This window comes from Bos mutus, chromosome 24, assembly GCF_027580195.1.
Source record: "Bos mutus isolate GX-2022 chromosome 24, NWIPB_WYAK_1.1, whole genome shotgun sequence".
NCBI classification, from domain to species: Eukaryota; Metazoa; Chordata; class Mammalia; order Artiodactyla; family Bovidae; genus Bos; species Bos mutus.
The window spans coordinates 61,372,769-61,394,692 of NC_091640.1; the positions used below are offsets into that span (position 1 = coordinate 61,372,769).

Below are 21,924 nucleotides of genomic sequence, written 5' to 3' on the forward strand. Positions count from 1 at the left end.
TGGCCAGGGAAGTCCCGAGACGCACTGTCCTGACGGGATTTTTAAAATAAGAAAAAGAAAGCGCTTCTGTATACTCACCTGTGTGCCGTTTCCAACGCGCTTCCTTCATCTGTGTGGGACCAGATCTCCATCCGGCAGGCCATTCTCTGCACCACGTATTTCCTGTTTCTCGCAGTGCCGTCTTTTGTATGTGCATTTGAAAATGTCCCTTTTGCACCTTCACTTTCAGGAGCTGTTCTCACTGGTATAGGAAGCAAAGCTGACAGTCTTTGTGTCCGTCTTGAAGACGCTGCTGCTCCGTCTTCCGCCTTATTTCTGACAAGAGCCCTACTGTCTCTGCCCCTTCGTTCCTCACAGGGTGTGCTCTCCTTCTGCCCCCGAGTTCAGTTCAGTCGCTCAGTCGTGTTGGACTGTTCGCAACCGCATGAATTGCAGCACACCAGGCCTCCCTGTCCATCACCAACTCCCGGAGTTCACTCAAACTCATGTCCATCGAGTCCGTGATGCCATCCAGCCATCTCATCCTCTGTCGTCCCCTTCTCCTCCTGCCCCCAATCCCTCCCAGCATCAGGGTCTTTTCCAGTGAGTCAACTCTTCACATGAGGTGGCCAAAGTACGGGAGTCTCAGCTTTAGCATCAGTCCTTCCAGTGAACACCCAGGACTGATCTCCTTCAGAATGGACTGGTTGGATCTCCTTGCAGTCCAAGGGACTCTCAAGAGTCTTCTCCAACACCACAGTTCAAAAACATCAATTCTTCAGTGCTCAGCTTTCTTCACAGTCCAACTCTCACATCCGTACATGACCACTGGGAAAACCATAGCCTTGACTAGCTGGACGTTTGTTGGCAAAGTAATGTCTCTGCTTTTGAATATGCTATCTAGGTTGGTCATAACTTTCCTTCCAAGGAGTAAGTGTCTTTTAATTTCATGGCTGCAGTCACCATCTGCAGTGATTTTGGAGCCCCAAAACAGAAGGTCTGACACTGTTTCCACTGTTTCCCCATCTATTTCCCATGAAGTGATGGGACCAGATGCCATAATCTTAGTTTTCTGAATGTTGAGCTTTAAGCCAACTTTTTCACTCTGCTCTTTATCAAGAGGCTTTTTACTTTCTCTTCACTTTCTGCCATAAGGGTGATGCCATCTGCATATCTGAGGTTACTGATATTTCTCCCAACAATCTTGATTCCAGCTTGTGCTTCTTCCAGCCCAGCGTTTGTCATGATGTACTCTGCATATAAGGTAAATAAGCAGGGTGACAATATACAGCCTTGACGTACTCCTTTTCCTGTTTGAAACTACTCTGTTGTTCCATGTCCAGTTCTAACTGTTGCTTCCTGACCTGCATATACATTTCTCAAGAGGCAGGTCAGGTGGTCTGGTATTCCTATCTCTTTCAGAATTTTCCCCAGTTTCTTGTGATCCACACAGTCAAAGGCTTTGGCATAGTCAATAAAGCAGAAATAGATGTTTTTCTGGAACTCTCTTACTTTTTTGATGATCCAATGGATGTTGACAATTTGATCTCTGGTTCCTCTGCCTTTTCTAAAACCAGCTTGAACATCTGGAAGTTCATGGTTCACATATTGCTGAAGCCTGGCTTGGAGAATTGTGAGCATTACTTTACTAGTGTGTGAGATGACTGCAATTGTGTGGTAGTTTGAGCATTCTTTAGCATTGCCTTTCTTTGGGATTGGAATGAAATCTGACCTTTTCCAGTCCTGTGGCCACTGCTGAGTTTTCCAAATTTGCTGACATATTGAGTGCAGCACTTTCACAGCATCATCATTCAGGATTTGAAATAGCTCAACTGGAATTCCATCACCTCCACTAGCTTTGTTCATAGTGATGCTTCCTAAGTTCCACTTGACTTCACATTCCAGGATGTTTGGCTCTAGGTCAGTGATCACACCATTGTGATTATCTTGGTTGTGAAGATCTTTTTTTTTTAGTTCTTCTGTGTATTCTTGCCACCTCTTCTTAATATCTTCTGCTTCTGTTAGGTTCATACCATTTCTGTCCTTTATCGAGCCCATCTTTGCATGAAATGTTCCCTTGGTATCTCTAATTTTCTTGAAGAGGTCTCTCGTCTTTCCCATTCTGTTGTTTTCCTCAATCTCTTTGCACTGATCGCTGAGGAAGCCTTTCTTATCTCTCCTTGCTATTCTTTGGAACTCTGCATTCAGATGCTTATATCTTTCCTCTTCTCCTTTGCTTTTCATTTCTCTTCTTTTCACAGCTATTTGTAAGGCCTCCCCAGACAGCCATTTTGCTTTTTTGCGTTTGTTTTTCATGGGGATGGTCTTGATTCCTGTGTCCTGTACAATGTCACGAACCTCAGTCCATAGTTCATCAGGCATTCTATCTATCAGATCTAGTCCCTTAAATCTGTTTCTCACTTCCACTGTATAGTCATAAGGGATTTGACATAGGTCATACCTGAATGGTCTAGTGGTTTTCCCTACTTTCTTCAATTTAAGCCTGAATTTGGCAATAAGGAGTTCATGGTCTGAGCCACAGTCGGCTCCTGGTCTTGTTTTTGCTGACTGTATAGAGCTTCTCCATCTCTGGCTGCAAGAATATAATCAATCTGATTTTGGGGTTGACCATCTGGTGATGTCCATGTGTAGAGTCTTCTCTTGTGTTGTTGGAAGAGGGTGTTTGCTATGACCAGTGCGTTCTCTTGGCAAAACTCTGTTAGCCTTTGCCCTGCTTCATTCTGTACTCCAAGGCCAAGTCTGCCTGTTACTCCAGGTATTGCTTGACTTCCTACTTTTGCATTCCAGTCCCCTATAATGAAAAGGACATCTTTTTTGGGTGTTAGTTCTAAAAGGTCTTGTAGGTCTTCATAGAACCATTCAGCTTCAGCTTCTTCAGTGTTACTGGTTGGGGCATAGCCTTGGATTACTGTGATATTGAATGGTTTGCCCTGGAAATGAACAGAGATCATTTTGTCGTTTTTGAGATTGCATCCAAGTACTGCATTTCGAACTCTTTTGTTGACTATGATGGCTACTCCATTTCTTCTAAGGGATTCTTGCCCACAGTAGTAGATATAATGGTCATCTGAGTTAAATTCACCCATTCCAGTCCATTTTAGTTCGCTGATTCCTAGAATGACGACGTTCACTCTTGGCATCTCCTGTTTGACCACTTCCAGTTTGCCTTCATTCATGAACCTGACATTCCAGGTTCCTATGCAATATTGCTCTTTACAGCATCAGACCTTGCTTCTATCACCAGTCACATCCACAACTGGGTATTGTTTTTGCTTTGGCTCCATCCCCAACCAACACCTGGGGAGTTCCTGTTTCAGTATCCTATCATTGTGCCTTTTCATACTGTTCATGGGGTTCTCAAAGTAAGAACACTGAAGTGGTTTGCCATTCCCTTCTCCAGTGGACCACATTCTGTCAGACCTCTCCACCATGACCCGCCCGTCTTGGGTTGCCCCACGGGCATGGCTTAGTTTCATTGAGTTAGACCAGGCTGTGGTCCGTGTGATTAGATTGACTAGTTTTCTGTGATTATGGTTTCAGTTTGTCTGCCCTCTGTTGCCCTCTCGCAACACTTATCATCTTACTTGAGTTTCTCTTACCTTGGGCGTGGGGTATCTCTTCATGGCTGCTCCAGCAAAGTGCAGCCACTGCTCCTTACGTTGGACGAGGGGTATCTCCTCACCGCCGCCCCTCCTGACCTTGAATGTGGAGTGGCTCCTCTTGGCTCTCCTGCGCCTGCACAGCCACCGCTCCTTGGACGTGGGGTTGCTCCTCTGGGCCGCTGTCCCTGGCAGGCCTGAGATTTCCTGGAACTAAGGAAGTGGCTCTTAGATTTCCCCCACCCCCGCCTTTATCCCTGCGCTTTTCAGCAATTTGATTTTGATGTGCCTCAGTTAAGCTTTTTCACTTGCTTTTGCTTGCTATTTGTTGAGCTTCTGGTATCTGTAAGTTTGTCATTTTCTCCAGATTTGAAATATTTTTATCTATTAATTCTTCAAAACGTTTTTCTGCCTGTCTCTTTTCTCTTCTGAAGACTCCAGTTCCCTGTGTGTTAGGCTGCCTGAAGTCATCTCCCCACTTATTAATGCCCTGGCTTTTCATTTCTCCCGCAGGTGTTTGTCCGTTTTGGAGAGTGTATGGGACACAGGCACCCTTCATGGAAGCAGTCTAAGTGGAGAGACTGCAGGTCTCTGGAGTGCCTGTGCGGCTCTCCTCCCGCCAATGCACACGTTTCCTTTACTTTTCCCAGTGTTTTGGTTGTGACTCCGTTTTTGCTCCTTGTGGAAGTTTTCCTTAATAAGCATTTTGTGAAAGAACGTGGACATACGCATTCATAATCTGGTGTTATTCCCTGTGCCTCTTACACTCTTTCAGTGCTATTTAAAAATAAAATCTTCAGCAGAAGAGAGTGGGGGAAAGCCATGAAGCATAAATATGTGCTTATCATTTTTCTTCACTTATAAAAATTGGTTGATGTAAATTAGCTGGGGTTTAGTTTTGTTGTTGTTCAGTCACTGAGTCATGTCCAGCTCTTTGCCACATCATGGACTGCAGCACACCAGGCTCCTCCTCTTTGTTTTCTGAAGTTTGCTCACATTCATGTCCATTGAGTTGGTGATGCTATCTAACCATCTCATCTTCTGACACCTGCTTCTCCATTTGCCTTCAGTCTTTCCCAGCATCAGGGTCTTTTCTAATCAGTTGGCTCTTCATATCAAGTAGCCAAAGTATTACCTATTCTTAATCTACTCAGAGTCACGAAGAAAGAGACAAGACTGGATTAGGCGAATGGGAGAAGAGCCACAGCTGGGTTGGGCATGGAGAAGAAAAGATGAGTTGACTCAGCACAGAAGCGTTTTTCTTTGCAGGTTGTGTGTGGCAGCCCTGTCAGTGAATAACTTCTGCGATAACCAGGAGGCCCTGTACGGTGTGTTTGACGGAGACCGCAACGTGGAGGTGCCCTACCTGCTCCAGTGCACCATGAGCGACATTCTGGCAGAGGAGCTGCAGAAAACGAGGGACGGGGAGGAGTGCATGGTCAACACGTTCATCGTTATGCAGAGGTAGAGCTTCCGGCACTGCTGCGGCTTCATGCTGGTTCCCGGTCACGCTGTAAAAGGCCAGGAGTGAAGGCATTCTCCCTGTGTTGTGTGTGTGTGTCTGTGTTTGTGTGTCTGTGTTTGTGTGTCTCTGTGTGTGTGTTTGTGTCTGTGTATGTGTACATATGTATCTGTGTATGTGTACATCTGTGTCTGTGTGTGTGTGTCTGTGTGTGTCTTTGTGTGTGTGTGTCTCTGTGTGTTTCTGTGTGTGTATGTTTGTGTCTGTGTGCCTGTGTGTGTGTGTCTGTGTATGTGTGTGTGTGTGTCTCTGTGTGTGTGTGTGTCTGTGTCTGTATCTGTATGTGTCTGTATGTGTGTGTTTTTGTGTGTGTCTGTCTGTGTGTGTGTGTGTCTGTGTGTGTGTGTCTGTGTGTGTGTCTGTGTCTGTGTGTATCTGTGTGTGTGTGTTTGTATGTTTGTCTCTGTGTGCCTGTGTGTGTGTCTCTGTGTGTGTCTCTGTGTGTGTCTCTGTGTGTGTCTCTGTGTGTGTATGTTTGTCTCTGTGTGCCTGTGTGTGTGTCTCTGTGTGTGTGTGTCTATGTGTGTGTCTCTGTGTGTGTGTGTCTGTGTGTGTCTTTGTGTGTGTATGTTTGTATCTGTGTGCCTGTGTGTGTCTCTGTGTGTGTGTGTCTCTGTGTGTGTCTTTGTGTGTGTATGTTTGTATCTGTGTGCCTGTGTGTGTCTGTGTGTGTGTGTCTCTGTGTGTGGGTGTTTCTGTGTGTGTGTTTATGTGTGTGTGTCTGTGTGTGTGTGTGTCTGTGTGTGTGTGTCTCTGTGTGTGTGTGTCTTTGTGTGTGTCTGAGTGTGTGTGTGTCTGTGTGTGTGTCTTTGTGTGTGTCTTTGTGTGTCTCTGTGTGTGGGTGTCTCTGTGTGTGTTTGTGTGTCTCTCTGTGTGTCTGTGTGTATGTGTCTGTATCTGTGTGTGTCTGTGTGTGTGTGTGTGTGTGTGTGTGTGTGTCTGTGTCTGTGTCTGTATGTGTGTGTCTGTGTGTGTCTGTGTGTGGGTGTCTCTGTGTGTGTGTTGTGTGTGTGTGTCTGTGTATGTGTATGTGTGTGTCTTTGTGTGTGTCTGTGTCTGTATCTGTGTGTGTCTTTGTGTGTGTGTGTGTGTGTGTGTTCGTGCACATGCGCATGCATCTGCTCAGTCATGTCCAACTCTTTGCAACTCCATGGACTGTACAGCCCACCAGGCTCCTCTGTCCATAGGATTTTCCAGCAAAAATACTGAAGTGGGTTACCATTTCCTTCTCCAGGGGATCTTCCCAGCCCAGGGATCGAACCCACGTCTCTTGCATCTTCTACATTGGCAGGCGGGTTCTTTACCACTGAGCCACCTGGGAAGCCCTGTTCAAGACAGTGTTACTAGAAGAATCATAGGCCTTTCCCTAGAGATTCTGGTCACCGTGGAAGTTGTAGAATGTTGTTTCTAACTCTGAGGGCTGAATGTCATAAGCATTCCCACGTTCAAAGCCTTGCTCGCTCTTTGTCACTTTAAAGGCTTTGTAGGTTGTGAAGGACGTGCCTGTTGGTATTGTACTACAAACACTTGATCCTGTGGGACCAGGAAGCAGAGAGTGCTTCAAAGGTCATGGGAACAGTGACGATCTTTTCTGCTTCTCTTCTTTTTCTCTCCCTTGATAATCTGCCAGAGGAAATATCTTTGTGGCAGGGCTAGAAAAAGTGTCCGCTGAGGAATGCTGCCCCAGAGAAGCCTTGACAGCTCCCCCAGGCATGAGGACTCCTGAAGAGCTCAGTAGATGCGGCCCAGTGAGGTTCTTCGCCGCAGCTCACCTCGGTGGGCGTGTGCAGTTAATAATCGACGCTGATAACAGCTAATATTTAGTGAGCCCTTAATATATGCCAGTCATTGTTCTAAATGCCTTAATGCGGAGAGGCATAAGACAGGGACGTCTGTCTGTACATCTGTCTCCTTTTCTGTTTTGACCACCATCTTGTTTCAGAAAAAAGGAAACACATATTATACACACACCACACACACACCCTTCACACACCCTTCACACACCCTTCACACAGCCCAAACAGGCCTCCTTTTTATGGACCTCAGGCACTGGGTCAGCATTAAGAACTTGAGACTCTCAAACCCTGGTCACTGGCTGCACTTCTCCCAGATACAGCCCGAGTCCCGGCTTGGCTGGAGGAGTCATGGCCTCGGACAGCAGGGAAGCCATGCTGCCTTGGTGGAGCCTGGAGCCCATGGCCTAGACGTGCCCGAGCTGGGGTCCACAGACCCCTGCTGTCCACCCGTCTCCGTGTCGCTTCCCGCCTCGTCTTCCCTGTGGGTTAGCGGGGTGTGGGGCGTGTGCAATGCTCACGGTCCTCACGAGAAGCCTGTGTCCTCTCTGCCGATGTCTGATGCCTGCGACCAGGCTGCCCTTGCTACTGTCCGTGGTGCCCCTGGCCTGACCTACAGGGTCTGCCCTCGTGAACAGCAGGGTCTGTCCGTCTGGACCTTCCTGCTCCTGTTGTGCCCAGGTCAGTCTGGAGGCTCCGCCAGCCTTGGGCCTTGCCACCAGAGGTCTGAGCGCCTTTTGATTGCCAACACTCGCAGGTGCCTTGTGTATTCAGTGAGCTCTTTGGAGCTCCTCCTTAGACAGTCTTTCCTGTAAACATTTGAGGATGGACCTCCTTTGTCCGGAGAGTCTCACTGTGTAGGACAAGAGCATGAATGACCCAGTGCGGGAAGGCTCCTGCCCGTAGGCAGCGTGTGAGAGAGGGGCGATCGGCCGCTCCGATGCATCGGGGGTGTTCACGCCTGCTCCTGTGCGGTGGTTCCCCCTCCCACCCTCTTGGGAGCAGAGGGTGAGGGAGACGCGGCCGCCCCTGTTGGTTTTGGCCGCGCTCAGACGGGCGCTGCAGGCCACACCGAGCCGGGTGAGGGTTCTTCATCCCTTAGCGGCTCCTCAGGCTTTCCGTGGGAGCAGGCCCCGCCCAGCTGGGAGCAGGCCTTGCGTGTGTGCCCATGTGTGCGTCCAGTTTCGCGGGCTCCCCTGAGCTTGGCAGGGCCTGCTTTGGGGAAGGCGCCGAGTGGAGCCCCGAGCTCTGCTTCCCTGTCCCGTGTGGCCGTCTGGCGGTGGTATGGGTTCTCAGCCCCATCTCTTTATTCCAGGAAACTGGGCACAGCTGGACAGAAGCTCGGAGGCGCTGCTGTCCTTTGTCACATCAGGCACGACCCTGTGGACCCTGGAGGACCCTTCACCCTGACCTCCGCCAATGTGGGCAAGTGCCAGACGGTGCTGTGTCGGAACGGCAAGCCGCTGCCCCTCTCCAGGTCGTATGTCATGAGCTGCGAGGAGGAGCTGCGGAGAATCAAGCGGCACAAGGCCATCGTCACCGAGGTGAGGGTCGTCTTCCTCAGGTTGTGGGGGGACTGGGAGGAGGCCGCGGAACTGGCCGGGGAGCATCTCCCTCGGCGTTCTGTAGACGCCAAAGCTGATCCAAGATTCCAGATCCAAATCCACAGCATCTGAGTAGACTCGTGCAGAATATAGAACAGGGCCCGGCAGCCTCTCCACGTCAGGGCCAGGCAGTCACCCCGTCCCATCCTCGGGGCGCCCACAGGGGGCTGAGACCTGGCGGCCTCTCCGCGTCAGGGCTGGGTGGTCACCCCGTCTCATCCTCGGGGCACCCACAGGGGGCTCAGGCCCGGTGGCCTCTCCACGTCAGGGCTGGGCGGTAACCCCATCTCATCCTCGGGGCACCCACAAGGGGCTCGGGCCTGGCGGCCTCTCCGCATCAGGCTGAGCGGTCATCCTGGCTGTTCTTCAGGGCACCCACAGTGGGGCTCAGGCCATGCGGCCTCTCTGCATCAGGCTGGGCGGTCACCCCGTCCCATCCTCGGGGCACCCACAGGGGGCTCGGGCCCTGCGGCCTCTCTGCATCAGGCTGGGCGGTCACCCCGTCCCATCCTCGGGGCACCCACAGGGGGCTCGGGCCCTGTGGCCTCTCCGCGTCGGGCCGAGCGGTCATCCTGGCTGTTCCTCAGGGCACCCACAGTGGGGCTCAGGCCATGCGGCCCCTCTGCGTCAGGCTGGGCGGTCACCCCGTCTTATCCTCGGGGGAACCAGTGGGGCTCAGGCCTGGCAGCCTCTGCACATCAGAGCCGGATGGTCACCCTGTCCCCTCCTCAGGGCTCCCACAGGGGGCTCAGGCCCAGCAGCCTCTCCGCTCAGGCCGGACGGTCACCCTGTCCCCTCCTCGGGGCGCCCACAGGGGGCTCAGGCCCTGCAGCCTCTCCTCATCAGGCTGGGCGGTCACCCCGTCCCCTCCTCGGGGCGCCCACAGGGGGCTCAGGCCTGCAGAGGTCACACTGCCTGCCCTCCTCTCCTCCTGGCTCTGGGGCCTGCGGGCTGTCACCTTTCAACCTCAGCGCCTTGGTTTCCTCCTGGGTAAAGTGGGCCTGGTGAGGTGTCTGTCTGGCCTCTCAAGGCCAGTGTACGTATCAGTGTAAATTAACTAGTTGTTGATTCAGTTCATGCCTCCTGCTGCACTCAGATAAGTCGGTGAGTGGTTCTCAACCGGGGGCCATTCCCCCATCAACACCACGGACACGTGGTAATGTCCGAGGACATCTCTGTTGTCACAACTGGGGTGGAGAGCGTGCATTTGGCACGTAGCCAGTAGAAGCCAGTATGTGTGCGTGTGTGTCAGTCCCTCAGTCTTATCTGACTGTTTGTGACTCCATGGACTGTAGCCTGCCAGGCTCCTCTGTCTCTTGGATTCTCCAGGAGTGGGTTGCCATTTCCTTCTCCAGCAGATCTTTCCGACCCAGGGATCAAACCCTGGTCTCCCCCCACATTGCAGGTGGATTCTTTACCGTCTGAGCCACCAGGGAAGCCCAGGTAGAAGCCAGGACGCTGCTGAGCATCCCATGGTGCGGGGCGGCCCCTCTGAGTCTCCATGGTGTGGGGGTGCAGGGCGGCCCCTCTGAGCCTCCACGGTGTGGGGCGGCCCCACCGCACAGTCTTTGGCCCAAAAGGTCCAAGTGCCGCTGCTGAGAAAGGCCGTCGGGCTGCAGCACAGCCTCCAGAACGGGCTGGAAGAGCTGGACTCCGTTCACATGTTCATCCTGTAGTGTGGGTCCCCTCTGTGTGCCTGAAACGGATGGACGCTGTCGATGTGATTCCCGTGTAGACACATGTCTGCCCACAGGAGGTGTCCAGTCTTGTCTCGTCAGTAAAGCCTGAGGAGCAATGTGATGCCCAGGTGGACAGTGGTGGAGGTCTGCAATCAGCAGAGAGAGACTGACTCCAGGAAGGCTCCGCCCAGGGCCGTGAGGAAGACAACTCAGGATCTCCCATGGGAGTCTGGGAAACGAGTCTGCCTCTCGATTCCCGTCCCCTTCCTGTTCTAAGAGCAGGGAGGACTAAAGCAAACACTAGACACCAAGTAGGGAGCAAAGAGTCTCAGATGGGACTGAGTTAAATTATTAACCGTGTATTGAGTTCTGTGCTCAACAGTACACAGTGCAGAGATTAACTATTTCCGCTGAAGAACTTGAATCAAGAACCAAGCAGCTACACCGTGGCTCCTCGCTCCAGCATCAGAGTAAAAGCTTTTTACTAGCAAAGGGTCTGAAACTTTGGTTCATGGTTCAGATGGTGGGAACCCAGCTGGACTGAAGTGGGAGGCGTCATCATCATCTCCATTTGCTGCCAGGAAAGTCAGCTCAGGAATTTCGGGAGCCGCCTTTCTCCTTGAATAAGTGTCTGCCTCTCCAAACACTTCACTTCTCCCCACCTAGTCTCACCGATTTGTCAGCCTCCTTCAGGTTAAAGCTCCGCCCACTTTTGGACCTTACCATGCCATCGCCTGCTGGTTGCTGGGCTGTGGGCAGTGGTCTGAGATGGGGGCCATCACGCTGAATCGCACCTGCCTAGGAGGGTCTGCTGCCCCCTGGGTGGCTCAGCAGGCCCTTCCTCCCTGGACCCCTGTGCGTTCCCAGAGATGCTGATCAGCCCTTGTTGCTGACTCAGCCAGATGATGGCGTGCTTTGGAACGGACAGGTCCCAACACAGGGAATGCATGAAGCGCTTTCCACGTGTCCCTCCTGCTCCCTGCTGGCCCCAGGCTTCTGCCCCGGGTTCTGATGACAGGTGGCCGGGAGCCCCTCACAGGAGGTGGACAGGCCTGCAGGGCGGGCAGGCCCCGGAGCTTCCCCCAGGCAGGAGCCCCGCCCCCAACTCTCGGTGGTAACGTCTGCTTGGCAACCCCTCTCTTTCCAGGACGGCAAAGTGAACGGAGTGACCGAGTCCACGCGCATCCTGGGCTACACCTTCCTGCACCCCAGCGTGGTGCCCCGCCCACACGTGCAGTCCGTGGCCTTAAGCCCCCAGGACGAGTTTTTCATCCTGGGCAGCAAGGGGCTGTGGGACAGCCTGTCCGTGGAGGAGGCCGTGGACGCCGTGCGCAGCGTGCCGGATGCGCTGGCCGCCGCTAAGAAGCTCTGCACCCTGGCGCAGAGCTACGGCTGCCGCGAGAGTGTGAGCGCAGTGGTCGTGCAGCTCAGCGTTCCCGAGGACAGCTTCTGCTGCTGTGAACTGGCCGCCCTGCCGCCGCCCAGCCCCGGCGTCTTCGCGCCCGCCGCCGGTGTGGCCGTCCGGGAGCGGCCGGCCGACGGGCTGGGCGCGCCGTCCTCCAGCAGTGGGCTGGCTTCCGAGATGAGCAGCGAGCTGTCTACATCGGAGATGAGCAGTGAGGTGGGCTCCACGGCCTCGGACGAGCCGCCGCCGCCGGGCCCGCTGGGCGAGGGTAGCCCCGCCGGCCCCGGCGAGCCCCGCTGCGCGCTGCACCCTGGGGGCGCGCCCAGCGCCTTCCAGCGGCAGCTGTCCAGCGCCACCTTCTCTAGCGCTTTCTCGGACAACGGGTTGGACAGCGACGATGAGGAGCCCATCGAGGGCGTGTTCAGCAACGGCAGCCGCGTGGAGGTGGCAGCGGACATCCACTGCGGCCGCGCCAGGGACGGGGAGCGCCGGCGGCCGCCCGAGGCCGCCGACGAGGGCGTGGGTGCCGCGGAGGACGAGCCGGGCGCGGCGCGGCGCGTGGACGGGGCCGCGGGGACCATGGGGCGCCGGCGGGGAAACGGCTCTGTGGCCCCCCAGGAGCGCAGCCACAACGTGATCGAGGTGGCCGCCGACGCGCCGCTGCGCAGGCCGGGCGGGTACTTCGCGGCCCCAGCGCAGCCGGACCCCGACGACCAGCTCATCATCCCCCCGGAGCTGGAGGAGGAGGTGAAGGAAATGATGAAGCAGCGGCCGCCCGCGCCGCCGCGCCCGGGCCCCGCGGAACCGGCGGACTGCAGCTGCGACACGCCGCTCTGACCCGCCCGGGCCCCGCAGACCGGGCCGCCCGCTGGCCACACGCCTCCGCCTTCCGCAGGCGCCCCTTCTGTTGGCCGTTTAAAAAATAATAATTACCACTTTTCTTCTAGTGATGCTCTACCCATATGATTTCAATTTGTTAACCTCTTCTCCTAACATATCAGATGTGTAAAGACAAAAAACAAAAGGTTTAATATATTACAGAGAAACAGTTAATGTAATGTTTTTTAAAATGCCTTTTTTGTTCTCTGTGTGGAAGGCAAGGCAGGTTGCCAGTGCTAAATGATTTAATAATATTGTAATTCTGTATTTCTTTGTGGGGGGAAGACGTTTTCTTGTTTTCTGTTTTTTTGTTTTGTTTTGTTTTGTCTTGAAAACGATAGACATTTGTAGAATATGGAGACTAACTCCTAGGAGTTGTTTTACTCTGTCAGGTGACTGAAGTCACTGGGATTCACTAATTTTCTCTGAGAGAACCGTTGATTGAGAAATTTCTATTGTAAATAGCTCCGTGTTGTATAGTGATGCTTCAGAAGTTTTGTAGCTTTGGCGTGAGGGACACAGACTGAACAGCTGATTCCCCTCCGGCCCCGCACCCACACGGTCCCCCGGCAGTGTGCCTGAGCCCTGCTGAGGGCACTGCCTTCAGATGAGTGGATCTTAGCCACTGGAAGGGACCTGGCCCCAGGGGCCGCTGACCCTCTCCTCCTCTCCTGTTCCCACCAGCCCCTTTTGCAGACACTTTTTAATTGTGTTCCTTGCTGCTGCCACAATCAGCATGATTGTGTAGCGTTCAGTTAGATCCTTTACATACCGAGAGTTATATTAAAGCAGAATGCACAAATGAACATGTCATAATTTTGGTATAATAAATACAAAATTTACAAGTCCTGGACCCATCTGCTTTTGTCTGGGGAGCCAGGTGTTTCTTGCAGATGATCACGCCCAGCTTGGGTTTGGAATGAATGCATGTGCCTTTGGGGTTATCTGGTGCTTCCGTCTTTGATTTTTTTCTTTTGAAGAGAAAATAACCAAACAAGTTAAACTACCTTGAATGAAAGTAGTGAAGTCCACCCTATAGTTAACAGTATGTGTAGCTGGTTTACAGCGGTTCTATTTCTGGTTGTTACTGTGTAGAATAGGTATTAAAAAGGGGTAAGGTGGCATAGAGGAGATCCCAGGAAAATCCCACAAAGCCAAGTTTATTTCCCTTTCTCTCAGGGGCCCCTCAATCATGTGAACCAGTGTTTAGTCAATCTTTTTTTTTTTAATTGGATATAGTTGTTCTTTTTTATATTGGAGTGTAGTTGATTAACAGTGCACATACAGAGTGAAAATCCAGAGCTGACTGCTGCACTCCCCACCCCTCTGTGAGTGTGCCGTGGGGTCCTCTAGGGGGTCCCGCGCTCCTGCTGGCTGCCTGGCCCCACTTACAAATGGCACTGTTCCACTCTGCACCTGTGACCGTGTGTCGCGTCCCACTCTGCACCTGTGACCCGTGTGTCGCGTCCCACTCTGCACCTGTGACCCGAGTGTCGCGTCCCACTCTGCACCTGTGACCGTGTGTCGCGTCCCACTCTGCACCTGTGACCGTGTGTCGCGTCCCACTCTGCACCTGTGACCCGAGTGTCGCGTCCCACTCTGCACCTGTGACCCGTGTGTCGCGTCCCACTCTGCATCTGTGACCCGAGTGTCGCGTCCCACTCTGCACCTGTGACCCGTGTGTCACTCTGCACCTGTGACCGTGTGTCGCGTCCCACTCTGCACCTGTGACCGTGTGTCGCGTCCCACTCTGCACCTGTGACCGTGTGTCGCGTCCCAGTCTGCACCTGTGACCGTGTGTCGCGTCCCAGTCTGCACCTGTGACCGTGTGTCGCGTCCCACTCTGCACCTGTGACTGTGTGTCGCGTCCCAGTCTGCACCTGTGACCCGTGTGTCACGTCCCACTCTGCACCTGTGACCCATGTGTTGGAGACGCTCTGGGTCTTCGCCGCGCCTCATGTGGACCAGCTTTGCAGGTAGAATGGTTTCCCTCCTGCAGGTCTGCCCTCCAGAGGGGTACCTGGCAGGTTCAGTGACGGGACGCAGCAACTAGTCTCTCGTGTGGACTCCGTAATGGGCTGTCCGTCCCCTCTCTGGGTGGCCAGACGAGTGGACCGCTCCGTGTCTTGGTGATGCCGTTCTTCACTCCACGGCAGGCTTCTTGTACACTGTGCGCTGTGCAAACCACCAAGACTGGAAGAAGATGGAGCTCATCTCAGCCCCATAAGTGTGGTCCCGGGTGGCGCTCGTGGTTAAGAACCCACCTGCCATGCAGGAGACATATAGACATGGGCTCCATCCCTGGGTCGGGAAGAGCCCCTGGAGGAGGGTATGGCAACCCACGCCAGTGTTCTAACCTGGAGAATCCCATGGACAGAGGAGTCTGGTGGGCTACAGCCCACAGGTCACAAAGAGTCGGACACGACTGAAGCGAGTCGACTTGGCACACGCACAGCCCCACGAGGGATCAGTGACCAAGAGCGGAGACCCAGGCAGGGCTCTGCTCTAAGCCCGGAGCGAGGCCGGCTCGGGACCCTGCGCCCGGGGCTCCACTCTGGACCTGGAGTGAGGCCAGCTCAGGACCCTGTGCCCTGCCTGCTTACCGGCACCTGGCCCACCCATCTTCCCGCTGCTCCGGGCGGATCTGAGCAGACCCAGAAGGCTCAGCACTCTCACCTCATGCCTCAGTCCCTCCAGAAGTTCCAGGTGCTCTCTGACTCCTTGGTGTGGAACCCCCTGCGGGCGGGGCTCATCGGTCGCCTTGTGTGGCCCCCGCCCCAGACAGACCATGTGGACCCCATCCTTCCACAGCTCACCCCCAGAGAAGCCCACTTCCGCCCTGAGCAGGGCCAGCACGGGCAGCATGACCTGGGGGTCCACGGAGGATGCCCAGCAGCTGCTTGTGCCAGAGGCAGCCGCTGGGACCAGCGAGGCTGCACCCAACCTCTGCAGCTGACGGGGCGATGGGGCGTGGGCGTGGCTGTTTCCCCAAGACCTGCAGCTCGGGGCACGCTTGCTTCTAGTTCATTATCCCAGCAAGTCCCACTGTCCACTCGCCCCATGTAAGGAACTCTGGAGATGAAGGACAAGACTTCGCCCTTGGGGAGCGTGGGGCCAACAGTGAGTGAAAGAGGCCGGTGGGCACAGGGCTCCTGCTCGGCCTCCTCGCTCTTCCCTGGAGCTGCCTGAGGGGCCTTCACTGCAGCCCACTGAGGTGAAAGTGAAGTCGCTCAGTCGTGTCCCAACCCTGCAACCCCATGGACTGAACCCCCCCAGGCTCCTTCCTCATCCATGGGATTCCCCAGGCAAGAGCACTGGCACTGAGTGGGTTGCCATGACCTCCTCCAGGGATCTTCCCAACACAGGGATCGAACCCGGGTCTCCTGCGTCGCAGGCGGATTCTTTACCCTCTGAGCCACCAGGGAAGCTCACTGAGGTAGCATCTAATGTACCATATGTAGAGCTGCTCATAAAGCTGGAAAGTGCTTAGTATTTGGAGATTCCCCAAAGCCACGGGATCTGCAGGGTGAGTGTGAGGGACACGGGCTCCCCCTGCCCCCCCGACTCCCTCCTCCTCTGGGAAGGCCAGAGGATTGGGAAGGGATGCAGAGCTCCAGCGAGGCCGGAGCCTTGCTGACACACTCAGAGCCCCCATGAGGACCCTGGGAGTCGTGGGTGTGGGCTCAGCTGCAGGCTGCCCCCGGGTGTGCCCGCCATGGCTTCCCAGAGGGCCCCGGGTGCCCTAACACCCAACGGTCTGACCCGGGATGGTGCCATGGCGTCCCCTAGGGCACAGGGGTCCTGACGCCCAACTCATCAGACCTGGCTTCTCTCGATGGCTTTGTCACAGCGCCACCTGCTGGTGAGATGAGATCTGGGTGGAAACGGGCATGACTCCCTTCTTTCTCCATCTTTCACTCTTCCAGGACAGATTCTGTCACTCCTAGACCTGAGACAGAAAGCACTCCCAAGCACTATCGAGTAGTCAGAGAAGCCACGTTAAGCCATGTTACTGTTCCCCCTGGAGTTCTGCTCTGTAAGGTGGAACGGTTGACTGGTTCCTGTGATGGGCACTGTTTTTTTCTGGGAAACCAACGTGCAGACATATCGAGGTGTAACAGGAATCATGGCATTGACCTGGGAGAGAGGAAGTCAGTCTCCAGCGTCCATCTAATCCTCTGTTCCTCATAGTGGAGAAAGGGCTTCCCTGATGGCTCAGCTGGCAAAGAATCCGCCTGCAGTGCAGGAGACCTGGGTTCCATCCCTGGGTTAGGAAGATCCCCTGCGACGGGAACGATACCTACTCGAGTATTCTGGCCTGGAGAATCCCGTGGACTGTACAGTCCATGAGGTCACAAAGAGTCGGACACGACTGAGTGACTTTCACTTTCATAGTGAAAAATAAAAACTGTAATACACTTTGGATCTAATAGGACTGTACCTGAGAGTCAGCTCATTGCTGACACTGCCCAGTAGGGAGATAAAGAACAATTCCCATGCAAACCTCATCAGAAGGCATTTTGGATTCCCACAGACATGTCAGGAAATAGAATTTTTGTAAAACATGAGGGTTATGGTATCTGCCCTCCCTACCTCCCCATGGTCAAACCAGGCAATTTGTAGACAGACAGTAGCATGTTATGTAAGTGGAAGTGTTGTCTTATTATAAATGAACACCTAAGGGTGATCAGAGAAAACATAATTGGGACACAGCAAAAATGCTTTTTTAAATTAAAATCTAGAGAGAAAACAAAAAACTCCTAGAGAAACATCTGTTGGAATGGTTACAGGAGGAAGGGATGAAGTAATGGTACAAAAGGCAGGTTTTCTCATTTCTTGCCACTGAATTTCATTTTCTTTCAGTTTATCCCCCAAAAGGCATTTTGGGCAAATGAATCTACACTCGCCTTATTTCACTGTTGCTGTTGACCTGTCGTGAACCGACTCCTACTGCTGCAGAGTCGGAAGATCGCTCTAAAGGTTGTCCCCCATCCCAGCCTTACCAAAATTGCAGCCAAGTTCAGACTTAGCTTGGCAAATCCATCACCCTGATCGGTAACAAAGTAGGAACTCCAGCGAGCAGACGAAGCTCTGGGCGATGACAGGAAGTGCCGCAGACCACCCCGTGCTCAGTCCTGGGCTCCGAATGGGGGACTGGGGTGCCCAGGTGGCCATCTGACGCCCTGCGGTTGTGGTCTCAGCCAGTTGAGGGTGATTTCGGGCCCTGCGTGTTGCGCACTGCCTTCCAGAGGACTGAAGCTGAACCCTCCATGGCAGAACAGGGGCTTAGGGGGCCCCAGGCGGCTTTCCATCTCCCGGCCGTGTGGTCACGTAGGAAGCCACACTCCCTGCGTTAAGACACACACACAAACGCTACTTTTGTTGGGTTCCAGTTCATCATGCTTTCGTTTTCTTCTAGATCAGAAGCATGATGCTTTATTCTGTCCAAACAGGAATGGCAGAACCTGGAGAATCCTCTCCGTCTGCCTGTGACTAGAGCTGCTCCCATTGCGATTCCTCTCTTTTTCTAAAGCCACGGAAGTAAAACTGGCTTCAGACTGAATTTCAGGTACTTTCTAGTCATTGCTTTGGTCTTATTCTAATAAACTGAACTTCCCCCTAATTCATGCTCTTATCTATTTGGAGGAAAGTTGAAATGGCAGCTCAGATCATTTCCCAAATGGGGCACCTCCAGCTGTTGTCTTTTCCTGAACTCGTTTACAGGTCATTTGCTTTTCTGCGTCTTTAGGAAAACTGCTTTGCAGTTAACATTTAGAGGTTCTTGAGTCAGTTTTACATGTAAAAGAAATTGCCATGTCAGCCAGGAATGAACTGTGCACATAAAACGAAGTCTCTTGTTAGTTGGATGGTCAATACATCTTAAGAACTCTTCGAATACTGCTTTCCCTAGAGCAGCTCAGGTTTATGATGGCTCACTGAGAAGTGTCCCACCCCGGGTATCCTAAGCATAGTCACTCACATCTTTTCCTCAGAAGATGAAACCACCCTCTGTCTCAGGTAAACCCACAGGACTTTTCCCCTAGAAAACTCATTAAGCATGTATGACAATGCTGTCTGCATATCATTTGTGTATACTCTTCCTGTAAACGTTTTTAGGAGTCCTCCACTTTTCAAATTTAAAAGTCTCATCACAGCACTAGCCTGGCAGTCCCCTGGTTGAGAGTCTACGCGTCCACTGTAGGGGCATGAGTTAGGGTTAGAGTTAGGGTTAGGGTTAGCGATGCCTAGGCGGTGAGCTAAGGTCCTGCACGCAGCGTGTCACAAATAAAAAAAACCATGGCGTTCCTTGGATTATAAGCTGTTGGGTTTTGTTTTTTTTCTCCTTTTCCGTTGTCAATACACGCTCTGAAGGATGAGATACTGTGTACTGGGGGAGGAAAAGGCAGTGGGCAGGCAGCCTGAGCCCACCAGCGTGCCTGCGTGGCAGCCTTCTCGATACCGGAAGCCGGGCTGAGCACCGGGGAGCAGGAATGACCCGAGAAAATGACCCGGGAGCCCGCCCAGTGCGCACCCCTGAGCAGAGTCTAAACTGTCTGCAGATGGGCTTCTGTGCTTTCTTGCTGGGGCTCCAGACAGACCTGCTTGGTCGAGCGCCTACAGGCAGAGGTTGAGCCTCACTCTGAGCAGAAGCGCCGGGGTGGCCAGAGTGCAGGGAGAGGACCACGGGAGTGAGGAATAAACCACGTTTTGAAAGATGCGTAGAATGCAGGGGCGGGTGGGCAGTCAGGGCAAAGACTTGCTCCTGGTCTGAGTCCACCCCCGGCTCAGAGCTCTCTCAGCCCCGCCCTGTGCGGAGCTTCTCCGTCCACCTTCAGGGGTTTCTGCCCTGGATCCCGTGCCATAACACCGCTGACTTCCCACCTCTAGGTCACAAAGGAGGCCCACGCGCCATCAGCGGCTTCTCATCAACGCCCTGCTCGTCTGCCTGCATTCCTTCCTTCCCGCAGAGCCGAGGCCCCTGATGGCTCCACCCTCATCGCCGCCTCGCACAGCGCCTCCTCCTCCTCGCGGGCCGGGCGCCGAGGGTGCGGGCGTGGGGCAGATGGACGCTGGGCCTGCGCCCGCAGAGCGCTGAAGACTCGGCTCTTGGGCGGAAAGCAGGACTAACGTTCCCTTGCTCATAGAACACCAGCAAGACCGTGTCTGGTTGTTTTTCTCCAGCTGGCGGAGTTTCACTTGAGCAGCTCTGTGTCCCCACTTGGGGGATGACGGAGGCGGTGGGGGTTAGGAGCGCACCGGCCCCAGGGCAATCCTCCTGCAGCCCATCCTCGGACGGAGATACACATGCCCATCTGTTGACAAAGTTTGCACACTCAGGATGAACTTCACTCAGTAGGAGGCGGGGGCGCTGCACATCCTGGAGGGAAGCCCTCCAGTGGTCGGCACCCCCACCCCAGGCTGGACGTGCGCCTTGGCCTCCGCTGGAAATCACTGACTTGTCACTTCAGCCAGGCTTCCGCTAGAAGCACCCTCGGGTCTCCAGGCTCCGTCCTTGAGCTGAGTCCATCCTCCACCGTCCACTGGGCCAGAACGAGCATCAGCGGTCTATCCGGGCGGCGCCCTGGGCCGCCGCGGCCTCCAGCGCCTCTGTCTCCTCCGCCGGCCTCGGCTGCTGCGCCTCCAGCTTCCAGCTGCCCTGGGGGCTACAGCTCAGTCATGACCAGGCCGGGGCCACTTCCAGGACGAGGCGGGCGTCTGCGCGCCTGCGCTCTCCTTGTTCAGACCCCGCGCCGCCCCGTTCCCCCCGGCTCTGCCTTTGGCCGCCTCTCTGCCCGTTTCGCAGGCTCTTCCGCCGGATCTTAAGGGCCAGGCTCCGTGCTCCTCCTCTCACGCACCCAGGCTCCTCCAGTGGGGGCTCATCCCCGGCCCCTCCCCCGTCCACACGCCCCCGGGACCCCCTCCCAGGCCTCAGGCCCCACGAGCGCCGCGGGCCCCAGATGGGCCCCTCCGCGAGCCCGCCGGGCGGACCCTGCCTCCGGGCGGCTTCGGACGTGGGCCTCCGTGGATTCGTCCAGCCTGCCCGCGGTTCTACCACAGGTTGGCACGGAGAAACGCAGGGCCCGCGTGCTGCCGCCCTGGCAGCCCCTCTGACCGGTCAGAGCTGGAAGGAGCTTTGAGTTTCAAAATGTCTGCCGTTCAACAAAATGTTCGTTTCCTCCCTGGATTGAGGGCCGTGACTTGTATTAATTCAGTTCTTGGCAGGAGCTGCAGGCGGCGTGGGGTGCGGTGGTGTCACCGGTCTGCGGAGGGTCCCTTGCTGTCCGTGGGAGGAGTCCTCCCTGTTTGAGTCCTGCTGCGGGCACTCCATGCCAGGCTGGCTCAGGTCGGAGGTGCAACCGTTCTGAGCTGTTGTGTGGACTAGGCGTTTCCCTGGTTCAGTTTAACAGAGGAGCCCCCCGCGCTGGGAGAGGTGCCTGGTGAGCTGGCCGCCCACCCCTTACAGGGTCACCTTCTGTCCAGGGTGTGTTTATTAACAGCCTGGGAATAGACCACTTTGTCTGTGGTTAGGTTTTGCCCTGTATCTCTATTTTAAATTGCTTATTTAGTCCAGGACAAGCCATTTCACATTCTCCATAATCAATAAATACCAAGTAAATTCTTCCAAAACCAAGTGGAAACCACAGTCTGGATAATGAGCTGACTTGTGCCTTTAATGAATCTCTGCCACGGTCGCCTTGGTGGGCAGCTCACTGCTTTCATGACGTTCTTCCTGAGCGGACACAAATTAGAACAGGCACCCTTCGGGGTTTTCTCAGGAAGCACGACTCATCCTAGCACATGGAATGGACGTGGCCTGATTCAATCAGACTCCTCCAGGACCTGCTGTAGGGCCTGGGCGGAGGGTGTGTGCACACAGCGGGCCCCGGGGGGCCCAGCACCACCAGCGCGAAGCCTCCACCGGAGCCTGAAGAACAGAGTGGTCTCCCGGAGTGTGTGTTCGGCCCTCAATGCACAGAGGAACAGCTGGATGTGGAAGGAAAATACCAGCTCTTCCCTTTTTTGGGGTTTGCATTTCTGCAAGTTGTGAGAGTTAAATTCATATACCGCAGGACTCCCCTGGGACACCAGGGGGCCTTCACCTCCCTTCCAGTGCAGGGGGTGAGGGTTCGATGCCTGGTTGGAGAGCTAAGATTCCACAAGCCTCGTGGCTGAAATCGCGGCCAAAAAACCAAAACATAAAACAGAATCAACAGAATCAATATCGTAACAAATTCAATAAAGACTTTAAAAATGGTCCACATCAAAAAAATCTTAAAAAGAGAAAAATCATACCCTGCTTTAGAGAAGTGTCCGACGCTGCTTTGCCTTAGTGGTTGGCTTGATCTTGATGGCAGCTCTAGGAGGTGAAGACTGATATAATCCTTGTGTTTTCACAGGAAGCACAGGCTCAGGTGGTTCCAGTGATCAGCCGCAGGTCAGGT

At 54.2% G+C, this 21,924-nt stretch overlaps 1 protein-coding gene across 3 annotated transcripts in view; it reads left to right on the forward strand.

Annotated features, from left to right (window-relative positions):
- Positions 1–21,228, forward strand: part of PHLPP1 (PH domain and leucine rich repeat protein phosphatase 1) — a 230,366-nt gene extending 209,138 nt beyond the window's left edge. Inside the window, exons 15-17 of one of the 3 annotated variants that reach the window (XM_070362033.1) lie at positions 4,869–5,063; positions 8,230–8,458; positions 19,370–21,228. In XM_070362033.1, the coding sequence (XP_070218134.1) occupies positions 4,869–5,063; positions 8,230–8,458; positions 19,370–19,609 (664 nt within the window). In that variant the 3' untranslated portion in view covers positions 19,610–21,228. Of the gene's footprint in view, positions 1–4,868; positions 5,064–8,229; positions 8,459–11,344; positions 13,342–19,369 lie in introns of those variants that run through there. The other 2 variants (XM_070362032.1, XM_005910191.2) reach the window with 2 other exon arrangements.
- The last annotated feature ends 696 nt before the right edge of the window (positions 21,229–21,924 follow it).